Source organism: Candida orthopsilosis (assembly GCF_000315875.1).
Source record: "Candida orthopsilosis Co 90-125, chromosome 1 draft sequence".
Classification (NCBI taxonomy): domain Eukaryota; kingdom Fungi; phylum Ascomycota; class Pichiomycetes; order Serinales; family Debaryomycetaceae; genus Lodderomyces; species Lodderomyces orthopsilosis.
The window spans coordinates 2475735-2501357 of NC_018292.1; the positions used below are offsets into that span (position 1 = coordinate 2475735).

General features: G+C 38.8%; 8 protein-coding genes across 8 annotated transcripts; 4 read left to right on the top strand and 4 right to left on the bottom strand. All coding sequences in view use genetic code 12, as the record gives it.

The window, feature by feature from the left end:
- Window positions 1–19: 19 nt before the first annotated feature.
- On the bottom strand, window positions 20–1765 carry CORT_0A11260 (Sdf1 protein; the record flags this gene model as incomplete). Its single annotated transcript, XM_003866901.1, has 1 exon — window positions 20–1765. One exon carries the CDS (start codon window positions 1763–1765, stop codon window positions 20–22), a length of 1746 nt encoding a protein of 581 aa, XP_003866949.1.
- A 1480-nt stretch (window positions 1766–3245) lies between these two features.
- CORT_0A11270 (Fab1 phosphatidylinositol 3-phosphate 5-kinase) lies at window positions 3246–11126 on the bottom strand (the record flags this gene model as incomplete). Its single annotated transcript, XM_003866902.1, has 1 exon — window positions 3246–11126. One exon carries the CDS (start codon window positions 11124–11126, stop codon window positions 3246–3248), a length of 7881 nt encoding a protein of 2626 aa, XP_003866950.1.
- Window positions 11127–11714: 588 nt separating this feature from the next.
- CORT_0A11280 (Vps74 protein) lies at window positions 11715–12737 on the top strand (the record flags this gene model as incomplete). The annotated part of the gene is made up of 1 exon (XM_003866903.1): window positions 11715–12737. The coding sequence occupies one exon, from the start codon at window positions 11715–11717 to the stop codon at window positions 12735–12737; it is 1023 nt and encodes a 340-aa protein (XP_003866951.1).
- A 50-nt stretch (window positions 12738–12787) lies between these two features.
- On the bottom strand, window positions 12788–14011 carry CORT_0A11290 (Cht4 chitinase; the record flags this gene model as incomplete). Its single annotated transcript, XM_003866904.1, has 1 exon — window positions 12788–14011. One exon carries the CDS (start codon window positions 14009–14011, stop codon window positions 12788–12790), a length of 1224 nt encoding a protein of 407 aa, XP_003866952.1.
- Window positions 14012–14163: 152 nt separating this feature from the next.
- On the top strand, window positions 14164–16521 carry CORT_0A11300 (Ubp14 protein; the record flags this gene model as incomplete). Its single annotated transcript, XM_003866905.1, has 1 exon — window positions 14164–16521. The coding sequence occupies one exon, from the start codon at window positions 14164–14166 to the stop codon at window positions 16519–16521; it is 2358 nt and encodes a 785-aa protein (XP_003866953.1).
- A 313-nt stretch (window positions 16522–16834) lies between these two features.
- Window positions 16835–17982, top strand: CORT_0A11310 (Aro3 3-deoxy-D-arabinoheptulosonate-7-phosphate synthase; the record flags this gene model as incomplete). Its single annotated transcript, XM_003866906.1, has 2 exons — window positions 16835–16850; window positions 16922–17982. 2 exons carry the CDS (start codon window positions 16835–16837, stop codon window positions 17980–17982), a joined length of 1077 nt encoding a protein of 358 aa, XP_003866954.1.
- A 188-nt stretch (window positions 17983–18170) lies between these two features.
- CORT_0A11320 (hypothetical protein) lies at window positions 18171–21053 on the top strand (the record flags this gene model as incomplete). Its single annotated transcript, XM_003866907.1, has 1 exon — window positions 18171–21053. The coding sequence occupies one exon, from the start codon at window positions 18171–18173 to the stop codon at window positions 21051–21053; it is 2883 nt and encodes a 960-aa protein (XP_003866955.1).
- Window positions 21054–21132: 79 nt separating this feature from the next.
- Window positions 21133–24075, bottom strand: CORT_0A11330 (hypothetical protein; the record flags this gene model as incomplete). The annotated part of the gene is made up of 1 exon (XM_003866908.1): window positions 21133–24075. The coding sequence occupies one exon, from the start codon at window positions 24073–24075 to the stop codon at window positions 21133–21135; it is 2943 nt and encodes a 980-aa protein (XP_003866956.1).
- Between the last annotated feature and the right edge of the window lie 1548 nt (window positions 24076–25623).

Here is a 25623-nt window from a genome sequence, read left to right on the forward strand (position 1 = left end):
CATCTCTATATCACTCTTCTTACCTAGTTAACCCATATGGTCCACCTCTAGCTTGAGTGTCAGTGGTACCAGGACCATTTCTTCCCATTAATGCACTGGCATTATTAGGAGCCCCCCCTCTGTTGTTGTTTCCATATCTAGCGGCGACAGGTACAAATCCTGGAGCAACTTTTCTCTTATTTTGTTGTACGCCTCTAGCAAAATTGAAATCAGGATTGTTGCTCAAAACATTGTCAGAAATGGTCGGCCTAGAGTAACCTGGTTGTTGTGGCTGAGGTTGGGGGTATGGTGGACCATAATTCATTGGCCTGTACGGCTGTTGTTGGTGCTGTTGAGGTGGTGGTGCATACTGATTAGGGATAGGTTGATACAGCGGATGTAAGTGGCCTTGTGTAGGGGCAGCTTGCAGATTCAATTGCTGACTTAGTGGTTGATACTGTTGCAGATTAGCATATGGGGTACTTTGGTAATGCTGTTGTGTATGTTGAGGAGCAGGGCCATATTGATTATTGTATTGAGGGTTTGGTGGTCTTTGAGAGACACTGGTGAAATCAGAATCTTCGTCAGAGTCATTGGTAGTTACAATAACATTGGTTCTACCGGCATTCAAGTCCTCTTCATCATCAAAATCGTCATCCATTTCAGTAAATGGTCTGTGACCATCAACTTGTGGATGATGTTCAAATACACTTCTTGAGAAAGCAGCATTGCTATTGTTAGTGTTGGCTGCTCCTGGAGTAGTAGGATAAGGTGCGCCTGTCGTAGGTTTATATCCTCCTCCAGCACCAACTAATGAGCCACTTGTGTTGTTACGATTGCCCATTTCAGTAAAATCATTAGCTGTTTGCGGCTTCATTTGATAAGTTGAGGATGAATTACTTGTAAATGACCCGGTCCCAGTGCCTGTTCTTTGTGCTGGTGCTCCTGTTGGTACGGTATTTGAATTTGCCAAGGAGGCAGCAGATGCTGCGGCAATGGCTGCATGACCATTATAACGAGTATTTGGTCCATTGGCGCCCTGATTTGCTGGTGTCCCAAATGAAGTGTTGCTATTATATGATGGTTTATAATCATAGTCATTATCAATCGAACTAGTACTATTTGGACTCTTGAATGTTGATGTTTGAATATGATTGAACTTATCATCAATCTTGTTGTAGTTGTTGTAAGTTCCAAATCCATGTTTGTCATTATCGTCACCTTCACCATCATCATCATCATCATCATCATCGTTTCTCAAAGTTGTTAAAGTGAGGATGAGTAAAATGATTGAAATAAGATTAGCAGCAGCAGACCCAATCAATATCCATCCAGTCCATGCTAAATTTGGATAAAATGCCAATATGGTCACAATACAACTGATAATCGACAATATAGCTGAAATGATATTGACACCAAGTGCAATTAAAACAACAGCTCTGTTTCCAAAATGTGAACCCAACACCAAAACCAATAAAATAAAGTTAAAACCAAGTGCAATTGGAGTTAATATAAAAATCTTAGCCAATGTGTCTCTAGTGGACCCACTCATCGTCCAATTAGATGAACTGTCATCAACAGAACTGAGGGTTAGTGGATATGCGGCTGAGGAACAATCATTATTATTATCTGTACAATAACCAAATACTCCATAAGTATGACTAGCTGTTTTACCAAGGTTGAATGTAGTAACTACCGGTGAACTTATAGTTGCCAATAATAGAAACACAAATGATACCAATATCAATATTAGTGATCCAGTGTTGAAACTTAACCTGAACCCCATCTTTGCCTAGATGTAAAAGGAAAATGGTATGTTGATGAATGTAGTTGGAGTAAGTTATGAAGCTGTATCAACTAAATGTAGGTCTGTGTCAGTGTGTATGTGTTAATCTGTGTCAGTGGCTATACAACAACAACAAAAAAAAAATACTTGCCCTAATAAATGCAAGGGAGGGGAGGGGAGAAGGTGGCTGTAAAAATTTGTTTTTCAAATTCGTGTCACACAATACTAGCCTTTTGTATTTGAGGTCAGCAGTTAATTTGATCCTTTTCCGATAGTTGATGAGGAATGAATCAACAAAAGTGAATAAAACGAATGTGACGAAACGTCTGATTTGCTAAGAAAGAAGAGTAGTAGTGAAAGACAATCTTTTGTTAAATTGAAAGCAGAAGAACATTAACTAAAAGAAAAATCAATTTTTCTTGTTGTGTTCTGTCTGTAGTGTTGTGTTGAAATCTAAAAAAAGTCGCGTTATGTATTATGTGTGGCATAAAATAAATGAAAAGGCTGAGACAATAATAAACAATCATAATGTAAGTACAAAATTACTTATCAAAACATCAACACAAATAACATATACACCACAATTTCAAAACACCATTACGAGGACCAAGAGACAAAAGCGGTGAGAATGGGAAGATTAGTCTCTGCAAAAGGTGCTTGCTACAGGATAAAAGCAATAGGTTTTCAGAACGCAAATCATACAAACCTATCCCTTTCCAGTTAAGAAGATTATTATATACAGGAAATGTCTGATTTTGTCAAACTTTAAATTAATTTTCTTCTTTCTCTCCCTTTTAATTAAACGTGTTTTTCAATATTAATAGACACAACACACATTGTAGTTTTGATTGACAGTCAGTTGTCAAGGGTATCATTTCTCGGTCATTGATGTACTATAAGACAGAATCAGTTAGTCGCAGTAGAAAGAGTTTTAGTTCTGAATTCACTAATTAACCGTGCCAGTTGCTGACGAAAAGACGCAAAGATAAGAGAAGTGAAGCCACACATTTCAACTGGCACCCACGTTGGCACTATTTTATTGCCTTATCAGTTTAACTAATTGCTAATTTTATATGTGTATTCAGTAATCACTGTAGATGGTCTTAAATGAAGTGTATGTGTGTGTTGTCTTATAAGAGCCACACACGCCTTAGCTAAATTCCCATTACCGCTCATAATTTCATCATATGAGTTTTTGTGTCTGTATTTCCTCGGTGCAAGGCTTATAAAACGAATTTCAACACAAGATTAGAGGATGGGAACCTGCATATACACAATAGATACGGCGCGAATACAATAAACGATTTTGTAAATTGTACACTACTTTTCTTTCCCCTATTTTCAAATTACAGCTCTTGGTTTTTGCATCCAATCGATGAACGGAAAGGATATACAAGAGGGTTGTCATAAGGAGCCATTTCTACAGCAATGTTAACAAGCCAAGATGATTTATTCAGACGTGTACAAACATCTATCTCCACTACTTTGTTCCCTCATACCATATATCTGGCACTTCCAAAATATACCGTTCCATAGCTTCTCTGAATCTAATTCGATATTGTTTGGGTGTAACAACAGTTGGATCCTTACCCTTTTTACCACCACCAATCAAATTATTTCCTTTAACCCAATTTTCCACTTTTTTATCCCACGTAAATGCTCTTAACCAATCAATTATACCAATATACAACTTCTTCAGTTCATCGTCAATTCCAATCACCAAACTATAATCCATTACATCCATGGCGGACAAGAAACTAGTATCATTAAATAAACAACCTCGTAACAATTTCTTCAGTTGCTCTTTAACAAATACTGGTGATTCATAAATATATTCAATCATATTTTCATCAAGCAATACTTCATTTTCTTTACCTGTTTGTTGTACATGACGATTTCTCATTGATCCCTTCAAATCAAATATTCTTGTTGTCTTGTGATTATAAAATAGGTTTTCCATTATCAAGAAATCCATCTTAAATAGTACCTTACCATTGGTTTGATTCTTAATTTCAACTTGGTAAAATCCAAATATCTTGGCAATGGCAGTTGTGAGGGTATTAAACATTGATTGACTGATATATTTGAAATAGAAAGGAGCAATGGCAACAAATGATTCCAATTCAGTCTTGCTCAATTCTTTAACAATGTATCTATTATCCAAAGTCTTCAAGAAACTGGACCCACTTTTACCTCCACTTGAATGCCATTTAACACATCTACTTAATGATTGAATAAAATCTTGATTATCAACTCCACATCCTTTTCGTAGTGCTTCAAATTGTTCACTGTAAAAGATCTTACATGACAAATTGGTATTACCATCACTAAATTGATATTTCAAATGATTGGATTTACTCTGGTTTAGTATAGTTTCCAATTGATTACTCTTACCATCCCCATCACGAGAATTTCTTTGTTTAAATTTACGTTCAATTTTAGCAAATTGAGCATTCTTCTTCTTGTTGTCGTTACTTAATCCAAACCCGAAATCTGTCTTGTATCCTGATTCATTTTTATTATCATAGTCAGTTTCAGTTTCCTCGTTACCACTGTCTACTTGTTGATGCTGCTGGGCGGGTTCTTGGGAATGTTGTTGCTGTTGTTGTTTCATTTGTTCTTCTTGTTGCTGTTGCTGTTCCTCCACAAAAGAGCTTAGCTTGCTTTGAGCATCTTGATGATGAGCCACCAAGACATCCCCACTATCATCCACACGACCTTCTGCTTTTACTTTATCACCGAAATGACGTTGAACATCAGCACCACTCTGCTCAAATGAGTGCTTGAGCTTTTGTTTATAGTCACTGGAACTCAAACAGAAAGCAACTAATGAACTAGGTTCATCTTCTCTTACAATCACATCACTATCAGCAAATGTATGTTCATGGTTATCCAATGGATAAGCCAATGGATCCCATAAAGTAGCCGACCTATCGGCCCAGAAATTGGTTAATGATTTCAACAACGACTGCTTTTCAGGAATATCAATCTGTTTAGGAGCTTGTTCTTGTTGAGTATTGGCAAGTTGTTTATCTTTGATTTCCACTGTTTTCGTTTCTACATTGTTATTAGCACCCTTTTTCTCCTCATTTTCGGAACTTCCAACAACGTCTTCAATCTTGTTGTAGATTTCAACAATTGGTTTACTGTCCAATATAGGTTGTGCTTTAATTTTGCTTCTCTTTTTTAACTCAAATTCCCGTTGCTTGGAAAACTCCAATGATATTTGATCATAATACATTTTATCAAAGAAATTGGCCAAATGAATCACTTTATTTTGTGATGGAATCACCGTGTTTACTGACTTCAATGAACTGTCAGAGCCGCGATGACTTAATGGAACAGCTTGATGAAGAGCCTTATCTGCTGCTGTTTCTTCCCATTTACTAATTCTCTCAGATATGTTTGTCTTTGGCTCATACAATGAAGCCTTAGGAAACATTTTGGACTCTATTAATGTGTCAGGTTCACGTTGTTCATTTGACACAGTCCTTGGCTTGCGTGGAGTGAAAACAAGCGGCTTATCAATTGAAATATCTGATCCTTTACGAAGATCTGTTTCTCCATTATGAGAGATATTTTGAGTATCAGGGTGTGACTCAATATTAGCACTTCTTCCCTCAGCATCATCACAGTTCTCTGATAGCTTTTCAATCTTAGGTCCAATTTGCACATTTTGACCTTGCTCCACGTCCAAAACCTTATTTTGATTAGTACTACTCCCACTTTCAATATCACCCAGTGTGTCAGCAAATTGCACATTTCTTTCTTCATTAGTGGTGCTGGAGTCCTTTTCTTCATTTGCAGCTCCATCCCCCACTTTGATCTCATCCTTCTCGTTTTCATGCACACTGTGTTTATCCATTAAAAACTTACGCAAATGGAATTGGGTAATTTTATTAACTTCACTTTCGTTAGGCAAGTATTTCTTTTCAAACTCTTGAAATTCAATATCCCATAAGATTCCCAACACTTGTAAATCTTTATAAATCGAGTTTAATTCGAGATAACTGGTGACACTTATCTCATCATACTTCTTCTGTAACTTGTTATATATTGCCGCTGAGTCTTCTGCCAACTTTGCCTTCATTTCAGTAATCTTTTTTGTTCCATCCTCTGCCTTAACAAATGTGTCTAACTTGACTCTACTCAAACGTTTCAACACCGAGTCAAAAAAAGCCTCTGCTTTGGATTTGATGGATTTATAAGATTCCACTTTCAAGTTTATATTAATATCAGAAATAAATTCAAGTTGCTTTTTAGGTACAACAATATCATAATTGTCAATTGTTGAATACTCTAGTTTTATCACCAAATCATTGAACCCAAAACACTTGACATAGTTTTGGAAATAATCGTGCTCGCATCCACCGTAGATGTTTCGACCATAAAAGTTTAGTTCAAAAAACTTACCAATAGATAAATAGTATGTGTCATCACTCATTGCCATTATAGGTGTGACATAATTACATTGCTTACAGTAACTCCACATTACTCTTTGATTTTTACCTTGAGATTCGTGACTACCACCATTGAACCTGATATCATACTTTTCTGTGATCAAATCAATCTTGGCATTTCCATGAACATAGGTCTTGTAATGGTCAAGCGATAACTCGCCACATTCATTACATATCTTGACACTATCTGAAAATATTTGATCAAGAAACAATCCCAAACATTTATCATTCTCAGTGTAGTAGTCCACAACTACAATAGCTGGCCCAGCACAGGGTGTTGCATGTTTGATTGAAACTGTTGAATGCAAAATATAAATATTGCGATGAAAGATGGGAAACAACTGATATGACGGATACTTTAAACAATTGGCCCAAACGCGAGCTCGAGATTGGTACTCGTCAAGTAAAATTTTCAGTTGCGTCTCACTTGCACATTTCAAGATACGTACAAAGTCCTTGTCTTTCCCTGGCAAATCTTCAGTGCTGAGATTGATTTTCAACAGGGTTTTCCACCTCACGTCAACTTGATCCATGGACGTAACCGACTGGATTGCTTCATTGAGTTTATAACTTTGAAAGTATTTATAGTATGAATCCACGACTTTGGCTAACACCGTCGGCAAGTTGTACTGCACAGAAGGTGATAAACTTAATCTTCGCATTTTGAAAGATTGAATATACGCGACCACTTCTTGGTCATCTAACAGAGGTTCCACAATACCCCAAAAATTGTCACTCATTATTGTACTAACCTTTTGATCAATTTCCTCTGCCGATTGATCAAGGGACACTTTTGAACAAGTCAAAAGTAAGTTCCTAAAAAGACTCTTTTCATACCGAGCATTGAGATAACCATGAACGAGGACCTCAGCGGTGTATTTGACATTATCCAACAACCTTTCATCGCCGCCTCTCAATAAAATCGTGAAACCCAATCCAGTGTCAATTCCAGTGAAGAATATAAAGCTCTTAATAACATTTTTATATCTAAACCTTTTAACCCTAAATTTTTCACAAACGCCGAGACTACCCTTTTTGAAAAATAAGTCATTGACTGATTGAAAAATGTCAGCATTAGTGTATCGTGAGATTCTTTCAATAACCTGCGGCTTGACATTCGATACAACAGTGATTCCTGCCTCTTCAAGAAGTTTGATGGCTAGACCACATACTGTGTCTCCAACGACTATCACATCAGGTGATAATGAAATAAGTTTGGATACCAAGTTTGTGATATAAACCGACTGTTGTGCATGCATTACGCGCAAGCTAATAAATTGCTCACGATCTTTCAAATATTCAACTGGAAACATAAGAAGCGCAATCAGCGGTCTTTCGATATTAGATCTCATTTTCTTGCTATCAACATCCTTGGTCATAAACAAACCATTGACAATTTCAGTTTGCTCGATCTTCCCACCCAAGATTTTCTTGAGCTTAACATACTGCCTTATGTCCAAGGTGTCTGTTATCTTAAGCTTGTTGACTTCCGATAATACCTTTTGAAGCACAGACATCCATCTCTGAACATTGTCCTGTATTTCACAATCCATGAGTGACTGCTCCAAAACACCATTCAATGTGTCCGAATATAACAAATCAAGTTTCAAATTTTCCTCAGCTTCACTATCATGCAACTCTGCATCACTACATCGAGCTCCACTGTGGTGGTGGTGGTATCCGAAATAACCTGAGTTGTCGTATTGATGGTCCAAAGCTGTACTGCTAGAAATTTGTGCCCCAATTGGCGACAATTCTGTTTCCATTTGATCATAACTGTCACTCCTCATTTCCATATTAATTTCATCAGGGGTACTATGTGAAATTGCAGTGCTCAAATTGGAACGAGTAGAGTTGTCCGGTAAAGGTGATGACGGGGAGGAAATTGGCGTTAGTTGCACTGTAGTAATAGACCTGTTGGCTATTGATCCCAAACTAGGCAAGCGGATATTATTTTGCGTTAATAACAGCACATTACGTCCGCCTCTAGTCTGTCTCCTTGATCGCATACGCTGAATTGAAGCGTTTGCTCTTGCACGAGACCTCAAGCTTTCGGGCCTAGTTGCCTCGTTAATGCTGATGTTGTTTTTCTTAATCATATCTGAATATGGGAAATTGTTACGAGTTTCAGAGAAAAATGTTTTGATTCCAGGAAACTCACCTAGTGTTGGAACAGCCATAGCACCAGTCCCAAACATATGACCCGAATTGCGGCCTAACGGCGTTGAGCCATAAACATGGTGATCATTTAATGAAGAGTATAGGGACATTGCTCTCTCATCTTCCTCCTCATCGCTACCTCCATTTCTGAAACCTCTTGGGGAACGCATCTCATCATCACTGTCACTACTACTACCCTCGACGTCGGCATCACCATTCTCATCGCGATCCAAAAGTCCGTGGTTTTTTTCCATTCGCCTAAATGATGGAGTGACCTTTAGCTTCAGTGAGGGCTTTCTCGAAACAAGGTTATTATACACTGGATTTGGATTACCGATGTTACGATTAGAATCAGCTTCAACACCAAGAAAACTTTCTGAATTTTTCAACCATGCCTTGTTACTATTTAAAATATCATATGAGGTTTGACCAAAGCTAGAAGCAGGGTGATTATGAAAAACTGCCAATTGATTATGTGTTGGTAGATTGAAATGGAACGAATTCGGTACACTGTTCTGGTCGACAATATCGAGCTTGCTGCTTGACCCATATTTGTTGATTGGACCACGAACCACCTGAGCATTGGTCAATGAGTTACGCATCAATGGGATTTCGATAGATTCACCAGCACGAGTCGTTGGGATAGCCATGCGGGGTGCTTGCTTTGAATTTGATTTTATAGACTCATCTGGGTATATGTGCTGACTATTCTTGCGAGATGGGGAATAGGAATCAAAGGATACACTATCCCTTGTTCTTGGATCGTGCGGGATCCAGCCTTGACTGATCTCATGATTTCCGAAGCTGTCGCGATGAGAAGTTGTTGACAACGAACGTACTCGAGATAGTGGGTGATTGGGTACTAATAAGTCCTCGTTACGAGATTTCGGGTGGTTAAGTTCATCAGTGGTCTTGTCAGCTTCCTCATCCGTCTCTGATTCCGAGGAATCATCACTTAGGTATATGATGACATCACTGTAGCATGGTTTACAGACCCGTAGTTTATCATGATATGGAAGCTTTTGATCAACGACATTATTTCGCTGATCTCTATGCTGGCTATAGGAGATAAATAAAGTGCAATCGGAACAAAAAATTTGCCCACAAAACCGACAATGATGTTTTCTCCTGAACGCAGTGAACGGTTTGAAACAGTTTAAACAATCGGCAACAAACGCATCATCCATCCAATACTTTTTGGGAATTCCTCCATTCTTTAACGGATTTTGAGAGATCTTGGTGGACTTCTTTTTCTTCTTTTTCTTTCCGACTATTGATGATGCTGATGAAGCAACTGCCCCTAAATTTTGATTCAAGATAGTTTTAGCATTGCCCAATATTACAGAAGGAAAATTCTGTGACCTCTTTCTAGAAGCGTGATGATCTTTGCTTTGAATTGCTTGAAACGAGGACACTGTTGGTGAATCTCCTGAATGAGATGACATTTTCAATCTTCGAGTCCCTTCAACTTTAATTGGAGACGACTTTGCAATTGAATCTCCATGTAGTATGCCCGGATCGTAAGGTGTCGAAAATGATCTAACAACGTTATCTTTGGCATCTAGATTGCGACTTTTAGCATCGTACTCACCTCCGTGTCCACTCAAAACTGGCTCAGTCGGCGCCACATCCTGCACCGATTCGAGGTCCGATGCAGAATCGTCAGACACTTCAATATCATTTGGAAGATTATTGAATAAGGTTGATATCTTTTTGCCTAAGGAAGTTCCTCTCGAGTTTTTATCGTTAAGTTTTCGATCACCAGGAGAGATGGAGCTCTGTGAATGATGCTCAGTATCGGATATATCCACAGTAGCCAACGCATTCACGCTAACGACAGAGCTGGTTGCTCTCGGACTCAAAGATTGTGAGTGCGGAAAGGGCATTGTTGAAAGTCGTAGAGACTTGTTATCGGATCTTACACGTGGCGCTCTCTCCTCCGCTCTTAAGTTGCGTATTTTGTTTAAATTGACAGATGAAGATTGGGATGTATTTGGTCCATCTTTTGGTAGTTGTGGTGAGATTTTCGTTACACCTCCGATAACTTCTTGCCGTGCCAGTTTCAGGTTATTTGTTTGCTTACGAGAACTATGCGTCTTCAGCAAGACGTGCGTTCCTTGTGTATCCTGTAGCTGATTTCCTCTTGAGCTCGGTTTCAACTCCTCTTCATCTGCACTATCTATTCCTGCCGCTTTCCACACCAGTCGCGGTAAGGGAGATCGTGGCATTACTTTTGAAACTTCCACATCATGTCTTTCCGACCTGGTACTCACTGTGTCCAACTCAGGATCAACCTGGGTGTACTTGGTTCCCCTCGTTATCGAGAGGGCATCATCTTTAGCTGTAACGTAGTTATCTGTTTTTCTTGAAGTGTGTTCCTTCGAAAAAACCACATCTTGGTTTTTCGGAATTTGTGGAACATGGTTGGCTTTTGCATCATGAGCAACCTCTTCAACATATTGTTTAGGCGATTCAAGGGTAGTTGAATAGTTCTGTACTAAGTTGGTGGCATTGTTGGTAACTTTTCTTAGGGTTTTGGTAAGTAACCCTGAAATTGATTTGTTGTTTTGTAACTCTGGCTCTGCTAACGTAGGAAATGAAACAAAATCTTCCTTTTTCTGACTGGCTCCATTTGTCACCTCGTCATCACTATTGTTTGGATTAGATAGAATTCTGGGTGCCACTTCTTGTGACGATTTTCGGATTGGCAGGTAGATGTTATCTTTTTGATCTTGAATCATTAGTTGGTGCTCGAATGGATATGTGGCCTCGTGGATTGAGATACTTATTTACAAGTTGAATAGTTGGCTCGGCACTTTGAATTGAATAACCATCAATACGGATTGATTGCGTACTTCTTATTGTAGATTGCAACTATTAAGTTGTGACGCACCAAAACTTAAAACAAACCCAAAATAAACAAAAACAGGAAAAAAATACTATGTAGGGGGAGACATATGAACTCATTTAAAGAAAGCTTACCATTGTCGTTTGAGTTTGAGGCTGATATAGCGTTTTATGAAGTAATAAAATTGACAGGTTCTCTGGAACTGTAAGACAATGTTCACAAACAACCTGGGAATTGTATTAGAGTTTATAATGCAAGAGTATATCTAAATCGTATGTCCAAATTCTTTGTTGAAGTGAAAGTACACAATTTTATTTTCAATTTTAATTTTTCTTTTCTTCATAATTTTTAGTCGACAATTTCACTAGTACTGAATTACAATACCAATTGATATAGCAAACGACTAACTGGCTTCATCTATATCAACAAACTCACAAATAAAGAACCCGTCTTCATACAGAAAACCTGTTCAAAAAATTCAATGTCTAACTCCGGATTACAGAGACGGAGAGGGGGAAATAAGCAAGCGGCCTCTAAGTCGAGAGGATCTAATTCATTTGAAGAGGAAAGGGGTCCCGCCCAGAGTGACAGTGATGTCAAAGTGGGTTATGATGACCGTGATATAAAGGACCCCAAGGAGGTGAAGATCCCTTTGTTGACTTTAATGGAAGAAGTTCTTTTGATGGGATTGAAAGACAAAGAAGGGTACTTGTCATTTTGGAACGATAACATATCGTATGCTTTGAGAGGATGTATCTTATTGGAATTGGCATTTAGGAATAGAATTACTTTGGTCAATGATCCTGCTAGACGTAGATTCGAGTTGAGTGACAGGCTCGTTGAGGTGATTGATGATGAACCAACTGGTGAGGTTTTATTAGACGAAGCGCTCAAGATTATGAAAAGCGACGAGTCAAACTTGTCAGTAACAAACTGGATTGATTTGTTGAGTGGGGAAACTTGGAACTTGATGAAAATAAACTATCAATTGAAGCAAGTGAGGGAAAGGTTGGCAAAAGGTTTAGTGGACAAAGGTATCTTGAGAACCGAGAGAAAGAACTTTTTCTTGTTCGATATGGCTACACACCCTGTCGCAGATAAGTTATCAAAAGAGTACATCAAGAACAGAATATTGTCTTTACTTATACTGAGGAATGTTGATCTCGACTCAGTTGCAAACGATCAATTCTCTAAGGATACTTCCCTTAGACACTTGAGATCTATATCTTTAGTTTGTGGATCATATGCTGCCAATGTGTTGGAAAATGTTTTGTTATCATTAAATTACGACAAAAGAGACCAAGCCTTTGCAAGAGCAGATGAGCTTTTAGCAGACTTTAGTGAATTTCCCTTTAATTTGTCACATCAAAGCCCTTTGGGACTAGGGTTGAACTTGGGACAAGAGGTGAGTACGGAAATTTCAGAGTCTTCGGTGACTGAGTTGCAGTTGGAATTAGTTGCAGCAGTCTTAAGTGTTTTCGCTAGAATGGACTCAATTCTCTAAAAGTCATATTTGTATAGAGTAATGGACAACATACGTCTGTGGTAAATAAATCAAGATCTTAAACTTTTCAAGTATTTACTCTTTGGATACAATAAACAATTTTCATTTTGATCCAACTGGGTAACTCCGCCTAGTTGGTCAACAAAGTTTGTCACTAAAGAGTCAGGCGACGGATTCAGAGACGTAACTCTGTCACCCGAGGAGTCCCACCACATCCCGCCTCCCAATGCTTTCGACTTAACGAAGTTGCCTTTAATTTTTGCACTTTGTTCGTTATCATAAGTCACCAAGCGTTTGGATTTGGTGTCATATGCGTAGGCTCCAACCTTTCTGAGATCAAAATATTGTTCTGGAAAGCAACCAATCTCGTTGTAGTTGATGATGTCACTTGAATCAGAATTCTGTTGCCTCTGGAACAGGTCCCCAATTTTACAAGAGTTTACCCCATGGAATATTCTACCATACATCGGACATCCTAAAATTAGTTTGGATGGAACAACGCCTTTCAGGAGATAAATTTGCACCACGTCTGCTACATTCATATCGTTATCACCATTATTTCCGAATAGATTGGAATGGAAAGCAGTGTTTTGCGACCAGCCCTGGCCGGCAAAGTCATAACACATCAAGTTCCAAAAACTCAAATATTGATCCATCTCTGGAATGTCAAGATGCTTGATGTTGTCAATTCCTGCTGGGGCAGCAACCGTTAAGGAATACCTTGGTGGTAATCTCTCGCGCATCGAACGCAATAAATCCACAAAACGTTGACCCTCTCTGGAATTCTTTGGATACTCCCAGTCAATATCAACACCATCAAACCCATATTCCTCGATAAATCCCACTGAGCTTTCAACAAAATTCTGTAACTTTTGTTCATCAGCAACAATTGCTTCGAATAAATGAGACGTGCCCCATCCACCAACGGACATTATTACCTTCAAGGTTCTATTGAGTTTTTTCATTTGGTATAGTTGTTGCAAACTCCCATGGACAGTCTCGTCCGGAATCAACGACTCTTCTGGTAACTCCAAATCGCACCACTTATCGGTGAATTTAACGTTGCCGCTTTCGGGGTCGATAGTGATAAAGGCATAAAATATGTGGGTATAATATCGAAGGGGCAAATGGCTTGGGAAATGCTTTTTATCATACACGGCCCAATTCGTGAAGTACACACATGTTTTGAATTTGCGATCAGTGGAAACTAGTGTTTGTTGTGTACTTGGATGATGCAATCTCTCTTGAAATTTCTCAACCAATCGATGGCACATTGTTAATATGGTTTCGAACTACTTGGGTTGGGCGCCCTATTTTTTTGCAGTCTTGCCCAGTCGAAGCGAGAGTAGAAAAAAATTAAAACGGAACACTATTTACGCCTTTTTATTTCCATTGCCACCTATTTGCATAATAAAGAATACAAAAAATGGTCTTAGATTTACCTCCCGATATCCCACCCCATGTTCCTGTTGGTGCCAAGATATATAAAGATGATTGCATGTACACATTTGATACAGCGGAGAATAATGAATTTGGTTTAGACATTGATTTGAAAACCTACCGTGCTTACTCGAGGAATGAAGAGTACAACTATACAGTACAAAATTATGAAGCCACAGGAAACTACCTATACTTGAATATCAACAAAACTTTGAAACCCAAAGAGGAAATTGATAAGTTATTGTATGATGATGACGGTGAAAAAAGTTCCAAAATTCGAAAGTTGGAAATAAAGAATGTCAGTGAAGATGATTATTATAACACTGAGGTCAGCTTGTATGATGTGAAGGAAGATAAACTTTACCCAAGATTTGAGCTCAGTTCTGATTTTAACAATCTTTTTGAGGAAATTCTTAGTGCAAATTCATCCAATGATGACGAGGAGATTAAGCAATGGGAACAGGAAATTGTCCCATGTCCGCATTCGATAAACGTCGAACAATTCGATATTAATGAAACCACAGATCTTACAAAATGTAGTCAATGTGATTTAAAAGAAAATCTATGGATTTGTTTGCATTGTGGTGCATTAGGGTGTGGAAGACAACAATACGGATCCACCATGAAAGGAAATAGCCATGCATTGGCCCATTATGAAGTGTCCCAGCACCCTGTAGCATTAAAATTAGGGTCATTGTCTGGAGACTCTGACAGCTATGATGCGTATTGTTATCAATGCAATGATGAGGTAAAGGTACCGAATTTGGCAGCAATTCTCAAGAAATACGGCATCGATTTAGAAAAGACCAAAAAGACTGAGAAATCACTCGTGGAACTTAATATTGATCAAAATTTGAATTGGGACTTTAAGTTGGATGGGGCTAGTGGTGACAAATTACCACCCGTATACGGTAAAGGTTTGACTGGGTTGAAGAATCTAGGCAACTCGTGTTACATGAATTCTGTCCTTCAAGTATTGTTTGACTTGGATCTGTACAAAATTTTTTTCAAAGATTTAAAACCTGATACGGGTGTTAATCCAGCTGAAGATTTGTCGAATCAATTGCTCAAGATTCATGACGGATTGTACAGTGGTAGATACTCTGTACCCAGTCCTCTCAAAGGAGAGGAATACCAGCTAGGTATCAAACCTTTTGCTTTCAAGAATCTCATTGGACAGAATCACGCCGAATTCAAGACACAGAGACAGCAAGATGCCTATGAGTTTCTTCTCTACCTTTTAGACAAGCTTGACAATGAATTTGGTCTAAGGTTGAACCAGGATTTGAACTTTATCTACACAGAAAAGGTCATCTGTGACAACTGCAAACATGGCTCATTGAAAAGCGAGTTGTTGGATAACATTTCCATTCCATTGGAAGAGACGTTGTTGAAGACTGAAGGGGGCGAAAGAGTTTACAAAGAGGTAGATTTGCAAGATAGCTTCAAGAAGGTCGTGGGTCCAGAGCTGATACCAGAATACAATTGTGATAACTGTCACTTTAAACCCGGGGTTGCTTTGAAGTCAGGTGGATTCACTTCGTTTCCAAAGTATCTTATTGTGAGCGCACAGCGAATCAAATTGGAGAATTGGACACCTGCAAAAATTGATGTCCCTGTTAAGATACCGTATGAATTGGACCTTTCAGAGTTCTTAACTCCCTCTTTCCAAGACGGGGAAGTAGAAGATTCGACATCCAATTCGGTTGATGAGACAGAGACTTTCACCCCAAATGCTGAACAATTGAATACACTTTTAGGAATGGGTTTTCCAGAACCAAGATCAATCAAGGCTTTATACAAGACAGGTAACAATAATGCAGAAGCTGCCATGAACTGGCTTTTTGAGCATATGGAAGATGCCGATATTGACGAGCCACTAGATCTCAATAACGAGACTACTACTACCCAAAACGAACCTTCGGAAGAGGTCATTAATAATCTCGTCGCAATGGGGTTCTCGCATCAATTATCGAGAAAAGCATTATATTTGAATAACAGTGATGCTAATGCAGCTGTGGAATGGTTGTTTTCAAACCCTGATGATGATGGTGTGATTAATGTAATTGAAAAGCCACCTGTCAACTTGAACAAAGAGAAACAAGAGTTGGTAGAAAGGTTGAAAAGTCATCCTGGTTCCTCGGGTCAGTACAAATTAAAGTCAGTGATTTGTCACAAGGGCTCGTCTTCACATACCGGTCACTATGTTGCATTTGTTAGAAAAATTGTCCATGGTGAATTGAAATGGGTGTTGTTCAACGATGAGAAAGTTGTCCTTTGTCAAGAAGAGAGCTTGAAAGAGATTGAAAAGAACGCGTATATCTATATATTTGAGCAAGTTTGAATAAACTACTCGTTTTATAATTGTATCTCATATGTGCCAGGTGTTAGGTTTATTGATTCAACATTTTACTTCTATTGACGCAAAATACATTTTTTTTATCATGCAATCACGATTGTTGTTTTTAACGATGAGTAATAGTTTTTATAGACATTACACAAAGCCGTAAACTAAAACTCTTGTCAAAATTTTTCAGTCATAAAACATCTCGGAGTGCACAACGTCCAACACACCATCTACACTTTGCTAAATTATATATTTATCTAATCAAAACAAAATGTTCATCACAAATGAGCACGTTGGCGACAGATCCCGTATGGAGGACTGGAGAAGTATGTTCATATTCACCTCATTGTCCCAAACGTCTGCGAAAGATTTAGCAAAGTACTAACTTTTAAAATAGTTCGTGGTTATGACCCTTTAACTCCTCCAGATTTATTACAACACGAGTACCCATTAACTCCAGAGTCTCTGAAAACTATATTGGAAGGTAGAAATGCTGCTGTCGATATCTTAAATGGAAAGGATGACAGATTGATCATAGTGATTGGACCTTGCTCTATTCATGACCCTAAAGCAGCATTGGAGTACGCTGAAAGACTTCATAAGGAAGCAGAAAAACACAAAGGTGAGCTTTTGATTGTTATGAGAGCATATTTGGAAAAACCAAGAACAACTGTTGGATGGAAAGGTTTGATCAATGACCCTGATATTAATGGTACCTTCCATATCAACAAGGGTTTGAGAATTGCAAGGAAGTTGTTTGTTGAATTGACCTCCAAATTACCAATCGCAGGTGAGATGTTGGATACCATTTCACCCCAATTTTTGTCCGATCTATTCTCTGTCGGTGCAGTTGGTGCAAGAACCACTGAATCACAATTACACAGAGAATTGGCCTCTGGTTTATCATTCCCGGTCGGATTCAAAAATGGTACTGATGGAACTTTGGGTGTCGCCATTGATGCTGTTCACTCTGCCTCCCATCCTCACCACTTTTTATCAGTTACGAAACCTGGTGTGGTTGCAATTGTGGGTACGGAAGGAAACCAAGACTGTTTTGTCATACTAAGAGGTGGTAAACAAGGTACCAACTATGACGAGACTTCTGTCAAGGAAACGCAGGAACAATTGAAGAAGGCTAAATTGATTACTGAAGAAAAGAGTGGTCCAAGAATTATGGTTGATTGCTCTCATGGAAATAGTAACAAAGACCACAGAAACCAACCCAAAGTCGCAAGAATTGTCGCTGATCAAATTGAGGGTGGTGACAAATCAATTTGTGGTTTGATGATTGAAAGTAACATCAATGAAGGAAGACAAAACGTTCCTCCTGAAGAAGAGGGAGGTAAGGATGCTTTGAAATATGGTGTTTCAATCACTGATGCATGTATCGGTTGGGAAAAAACGGTTGAGGTATTGGATTTATTGGCAAATGCTATCAAAAAGAGAAGAAGTTTGTAAGATTTGATGCATATGTATGGCAAGATGCACCTTTGTAGACAAAACTTTTTAGGAAAATGACACGACTTATACTGCGATAAACTATTTTTAGATCGATATCCCTAACATCTGCGTAACCTCAATAGAATACAACTACGATTCACCTTTTGTCCTTGCATTATTGGCCAGAAGGGAATAGTTTAAATTTGATGAAGTCATTTATAAAATCGCCCAAAAAGTATGATTCTACTACCTCCACAAGCGATACCAAATATGCCCCAGCCACCTCAAATGCCCATTCTTCAACCATTGAGAGTATGACCCGTCCCCCGACAAGCAATCACAAGTTCACACCCACTTCGTCTCCTAAATTGCAACAGTTTCCTCAATACACCCCACCTTCTAATGTTCTTTCAGCCTCGACTACAAATTCGCCAAAGAAGTTGTTAACTCCAATCAAGAATTTATTCACATCAACGAAGTCAGCAGGTCCAACACCAAGCTCTAATGACTATTTACAAAGTCTAATGTTGAACGGAACTTCCCCAAAGGAATCAAGAAGTTCCCGGTTCAAGAAGCATATACGTAGCCGAAGCAATGCTTCCATTCCCATAAACGATTTCATGAAACCACCTGAACGACTAAGGGGGGATGTCAAACTCAAGCTGACTGTGTCGTCTCCGTCTCTTCAAGGACTAGATACGAGGAATGTGAAACCGCTTTCTAGTACTAAACAAAGTGATACTTTGGGCGAGAACCACCCACTTGAGTTTGTGGAGGTGCCTTCTGCAAATATAAGCACTCTTGGTCCACCCATACTGTTGAGTAGAAGATCGAGCAAAAACATCAGTATTGCATCCTTAGCAGAAAGTGAAAATTTCCACACCAAGGAAGTTTTCTTTGACGCGACGTCCATGTCATTTATCAATGATAAGGACGATTTAAGGACAAACCACACCAGTTATTCTAGTGAATCTTCGGATGAGGAATACGACGATGATAATGATGAAGACTATGAAGATGATGATGATGATGATGATGATGACGATGATGACACCTCCTCTCAATTTTCATTTGTTCAAGATATGAAAGCTGGAAGAAACACTTCTGTCAAGTACTACAAAACAAGCGTTGATAAACCCAAGTTGGAGCAATCGATGATCCTGAACAGTTTTGATGAAAATGATTTGGGGCATGATGCTGAGGACATTATGGACTATGATTTCGAGAACAATGGATTGGGTGATCATGACGAAGATTACGATGAGTATAATGAATTCGATGGGGAGAATATTGCGTACAATGAAATGTTTCTGGATGATGATTTGAGATCGCATAATACTTCTCATGCATATGACGACAAATGTCGTGAAAACGAAATTGTTAAGGACGGCACTACTTTACAGACTCCTGCTCCTAGCGCTGATCCAACTTTTGGCAATCTATCAAGTAGCTTCTCGCCAGAAACAAAGTTCAGAGAGCTTACCTCAAAATTTGAATTTCCTCTACATGCACCTTTCAACTCATCTCATCATTTGTCTATTCTGGGCCCTTCTAAAGTGGAAAACAATGACTTGCCCTCAAGCCCCGGGAGAGCGAGCATCGAGGAGGATATATTGGAGAATTATTTGGACCCAAGCATTCTGAATTCCATCCAGTCCAGTGACAACGTCCATGTTGAGCTAGAATCACCAGCAATTCATCAGGAGAGCGAATTTGAGCTCTTTGATGTGAGTAGCCCAGTTATAAATGGTCTCACAATTGGTCACAATTTAGAGCATCGTTCCAATCGCAAAGGTCAGAATTCAACTAGATCCTTGATTCACCGCAATCCAATCAACATTCCTTTGGACCAATTTGAGAGTTGTGAGGTGGGTGAGAAATATGCCTCTGAAGAAGAACGCTTTATAGTCTCATTTCATGGTTCATTGGATGACAGTTTGAACAACAACATAAAGTGCAAGCTCGATGATTTTGAAAATTGGTGGAAGTTGAGACGCACTACGGAGCTCCACAAATGTGCGGGGGACAATACTACTGAGGCAATACCATTGGGGCCTGTCAATAATCAATGTGATACGTCCGCATCAGTGGCTGATTTCTCGACAGAAGATGGCGATAGCGATGGAAATAATACAGCCCCACAGGTATCAAACGGGTACAACAGCTCCGACTTCAACGCCATTAACAATCGAAATCGAAACTCAGTGGCTGAAATGATGGGCTTATTGTCAACCTTGGAACAAAGCAATCGACAAGAGGGGCATACCGAAGAGACAGCTGATCCAGCAAATGGGCAATATAGAAATTCGGTGGCCGAAATGATGGGGCTTTTGTCCAATTTAGAGCTTAATCACGAAGTTGGCACAATCAACAAATCTGCATCTGAGATTGATAACAAAGAGGTTCGAAACTCAGTAGCAGGTATGATGAATTTTTTGGCTTCCTTTAGAGAGAACGAAACATTAGCAAGTGAATGTCATGATTCAAACGATGCTGAACCACAAATCGCTTCTGAATCCACTCTCAAGAGTATGTTACTGCAACTGGAGTTTGACACCCTTGATTCGAGCATGAAAAGGAAACCATCATTCAAGCGGTATTCATGGTTTAGTAGCCAAGAAAGCTTGAGTTTGAAAGGTGTCGATCCAACTGACGATTCATTAAAACCACCACCATTGGATCAGGATATTCTTGATGAGATCAACCAAATTCCGGAGGATTATGATTACGACGAACGAAATAAAGTCAAGCGATCAAATTCTAGAAAAGATTCTTTGGTTACCGGATTCGAAAGATCAAGTTCATACAGCAGAAAACCAAAAAGGGTTCTAATGTTAAATCAGGCCAAACCAAATAAAATAGAAACCTCAAGCAAGACAGTTACCTTTTATGATAAGAAAAAAACATCACCCCATGCGATACCAATAGACGTGAACCGGGTAAAAAGCTCAAACATAAGTAGGGGCCTGTCATTTCGATCTGTCAATTCAATCCCATCTGTTAGCGAGGTCAACGAGGAAGAAGAGGATGAAAATGGAGACACATCTGCAATTCCAGTGCATGTTAAACTAGGCAGAGCCAAAGACTGATTCGTCTATGTACATAAAAGTCGGTCATATCTATGGATGTGCATACTATTTTTCTATTATTACATTTGTATAACAAATTCTAATTAATTCTCTCATTCATAAATGTCTGAAAATTATAGTTTCCATTCATTGCGTAGTCAAAATACTTGTCATCCAAGTAAGATGTACTGACTCTATTTGTAGGGTTCTTCGGTGGAGCATCTGATGGATATTTTCTCTCTCTGTTTCTAGTAGTAGATGATGTGTTGGACGAGGTTGTTGTATTTGATCTTTTCATGTTTAGCTCATGTACGATCCTTCCAGCTGTTGTTAATGAACGTAAGCTTTGTAGTTTCTCTGACTTTTCTGTTCTTTTCGATTTAATATTTTGGTTTGAATTTTGTGATTTGGAATCAAAAGATGCTTCACTATTATTCAGTGATTTGGACCCAAATAACCATGAATCATTTCTGTATTTAGAATAAATGCTAAGCAACTCATCATCAGTCTCATCGCCTTCGTTCCTTTTAGATTCGCTTGGATTGCCTTCAGTTTCTTCATCGTCATCAAGAAGAATAACTTCAACTTCTTTTCCCTTGTGCTTTTCTGTAACCGACCGATACGATATGGTGGAGTTACTCCGTTGGATTGTGACAATATTGTACTTGTCATCAGTCATATCGATAACAACACTTTCGACATCAGAATCGTCTTTTTGACTCGAGCACACTGATAGTGATTTCCTCTTTACTGACTTGTGTCTAGATTTAAAAGCGTGATGATTGTCTATGACCCTGGGAGTGGTATAATTGTTTCCAAAATCACTATCCTTGGTGTTGTTCACTTTAAAGTCGACAGCATAATTTACTGTCTCCGGTGGCTCTGCAACTCGAATGTTTAGCTTTTCAGGAACTGCATTTTTTGATTCATGGTGAGTGTTGCTCTTATAAGAGCTAGTATTTCTTGGAACAGCAGTTGAGCGTTTATTCAAGTGAGGCCCCATAGATGCTTTCATTCCAGAGTTGAAACCTGTTGACTTCGATTTTTGATGCAATTGGAATTGTTCTGGCTGAGGACCTTCCAGTGAGTTGAAATCGATATTGTACATGGACTTACCCCTCCTATGTCTAATAGGTGAGGCTGGTTTTGGTCTAGCTTGGGAAAAGTTGCACTGTAAATCCGGTGCTGTTTTGGAAATTGTAGGAGAAGCGTATAGGGTAGACGGTTTCAACGTGGCTTCATTATCAGAGTCGTCACCAGCAGAGTATAGTCGGAATTGTTGTTGAAAATGGCGCAATGCATCCCGACTTGGAACCCTAATTTTTCTTGCATCATGATCCTCCTGCTCCATGTCAGAGACCGATGTTTCGGTATGTCTCTCCGAAAATACAGTTTCGTTGTAACTAGATGGTGTTTTTGAAGAATATTGGTCCATCACTTTCCCATTTGCCAAATCAGGTATTTCAATTTGTCCATTTGAGTAAAAACTGAATCTGGACTTTACACTCTTTGTATCATCGTCCACCAGTTTCAGTTTGAGAGTTTTGTTATTGGTGATATTTCTTGAATTGTTTGGAAAAGCAAATGCAACCCCAGCTCCTTTGTGCTCGAAATCTGTGTCATTGTTGTCCTGTACTTCCTTATCAACTAGGCTCTTCATTGACGCTGAAGTAGCACTTGTATTTTGTCTTGTTATATTGAGCGGACTGACTTCATCGCAACTTTCTTCGCTATCTGTAGGACTAACATCCGACCAATGACTCTCACTATCCGCTCGCTCTGAACTATTCTTTTCCACAAACGAGTGGTTTTGTGGTTCTTCCAGTCCTCGATTCAAAGAAATGTCAATTGATTGTTGTAATGAATTCCAACTATTTGATGAGCTCATAGATGACTGGCTCGCATCAGAAACTTTTCTGTCAACAATATGATGTGGCTTGCAAGAAGAATCAACCAATTCCAAACGTGGATAGTTGTTTTGGTCCCCGCTCTTGGCAAATGCAAGTCTCCCATGAGGCCCAGCTTTATAACCGTAATTGGCTAGCTCAAATGCACCAGCAGAACTGAATGAGCTTACACTCGAAACTTGTGAGGTTTCACTAAAGCGTCGATTATGGGACTGTTTTGCGATATTCCGTGGAGACACAGGAACTTGTGAAAATGTGTCGGTGGCATTAACTTCTGGACGCTTGTCATTCAGTGGCACATGAATCGGCGTCTCTTTCTGACCTCTTTCTTCTTTAACTTTGGCAGAAGTTTTATATGCTTGGTATGCATCATGAGGCGATAAACCTTCATTTTTCAATTCAAGTACTTCCATCTCTGTTGGCAAATTCGGTAGTCTCTTACCAAGCTCATGCTTCAATTTATTGCTTGCAATTCTTGCTATACTTGAATTTCGTGAACCAAAATTAGACATTTCTTCAATCATACTCAACTCATCGGGCTCTTTATTTGGAAATGCCAACTTCAGATATTTGGTTTTATTCGTGGCAACCGAGGGAGGTTGTGCCTTTTTAGCTAGGCTTGGTTTTTCTGGCACTGGAGGAGGCGCTACTTCCTCTTGTTCATCTTCCGATGCCAGCGAAACATCGATTTTCTCATACCCGTGAGATGTGTAAACTAATGTTTGTCTTTTTGATTTGGTAGGGGAATACACCAGCGATGGCAACGGAGAGCCAGAACACTGGTCATTTGGAGGCGCTTGTGGTGAGCTTAATCTAGGGGGAAGTCTTAATGTTAGTGGAATTGGAATCACATACCTGTCATTGCTTGGATTGGACGCAACAACGTGCATTCTTCGAGCTAATGGACTTTTCGATATCGACCTTAGCTGGTCCGGTGTCAAATTAGGTGACGAAATGATGGATCTCAAATCATCTTCATCCATCGTTGGAAAGTTTCCTTTTCCACTTATGTTGTGTCCGTACTTTTCTCTAATTGGAGACTGTGAGTTTGACTTTGGGGTATAATTGATGTGTCTGCCCCGTGGTGATGTGCTTGGTGGAGGTGAAACTAAATGAGATGCTGGGTGACCGGCCATTTTTGGAGACTTGAAAAACAATGTACTGAAGTCAAGGGGCAGTAACGAACTTGAAGAGATTGTGAAATTGACTCTTTTGAAATTCTTTCGCTCCAAATCGTTCTTGATTGAACGGATGTGAACTTTTGCACTAAAATGAAGCAGCTGCAGCGAATAACAGAAGTGGCTTCAAACTAATTTTTAGAACTTTCTACAAAGGTTTTAATTTTACATGATGTTTTGCGGATTCATCAATAATATATTTACATTGTGTCTAACATGCGATCAATTTAATTAATGCAAACATGTGTAGCGCTACCTTTCGCCACATCAAAGGAAGCCACAAAGTTGAAATTTTGTTTTGAAAACATCCAAATCAGGAAGGTAGGAACATTAATCGAATGAAACACAAAATTGAGACAATATTAAAGCCAGCAATTTCAAAGTTTAACAATAAGTGTCATTTCATGGGAGCTGTAATGAAAATAGCTTCAATAACCGTGTTTAATAAGCATAGGCGTAAGGATTACTCTTTGTAATCATGCATAATTTCGACAAGTTGTAGATTGGAACTTCCCGAGATGCGCATCAAGACAAGAAAAATCACTACCTTTTTTAAAAATGTAGGGTTTCATCGTTCATGGACATTAGTCTGGACACATAATCGGGATTAAACTTTTGGGAATTCCAAGCTGTGACTATTGACATAGATATCCTATGGGCACGCCTATGAAAGTGTAATTCAAGCGAGAATTGTTGGATTCACTATTCATTGATTCTATCAAGTATGTAAAGGTGATTGTATACAGCAGTTGGAATTCTAGAATTCCTTCTCTTTCCAAATTTGGATTACATGTTCGAGTCAGTACATTTTGACTCCACTTGTTTAAAGTTTTTTTGTCTTAAAAATATACAAAGTTCTTATCAATAATAATTTTCTTTTCTGAAGCCATTTCTCGTTTACAAAAAGCCAAAGCTAAAAATGAGTGGGAATATAGCCATGATTAATTATTTTCCATGAAAGGTGCTGCTTCTAGTAAAGTAATCGACGGCTTCTTTTATCATTTTGTGGTTGCAAATTTAGTCGTGCGCAACATTCGAAAAGAAGAAAATGTTAAAAATTTTTCAGAGGGAACAATAAATAAATCTTCACTAGATCTTCTCTTCCACTTTCACCACCATTCAAATGAAATGGGTGTTGTGAAAAACAAGAAATACGAAGGTATGTGAACATTGCTCGCAATATATTGGATATTCAACTTCAGGATGAACTTTGTTTTAAATAAAAGTATGTTTTTCTGGCATCTCTAATATTAGAGCTACGCTCAATGCTTATGCCCTTGACTAAACCTATCTGATTACAATAAGGTTGAATTACAAAAAGATCCCAAAACTGATTTTCGATTACTAACATGAATGAGTAGGTGTTCGTATACACACGATTAGACATGTATTTGTAGGAAGATATTGTAAACGCACTAATGTACACCATTGCACCCATCTCGATCATCTCATTAACTCCACCCTACGATATAAGCTGACCTTGCTGAGCACTTGTTTTAATTGATC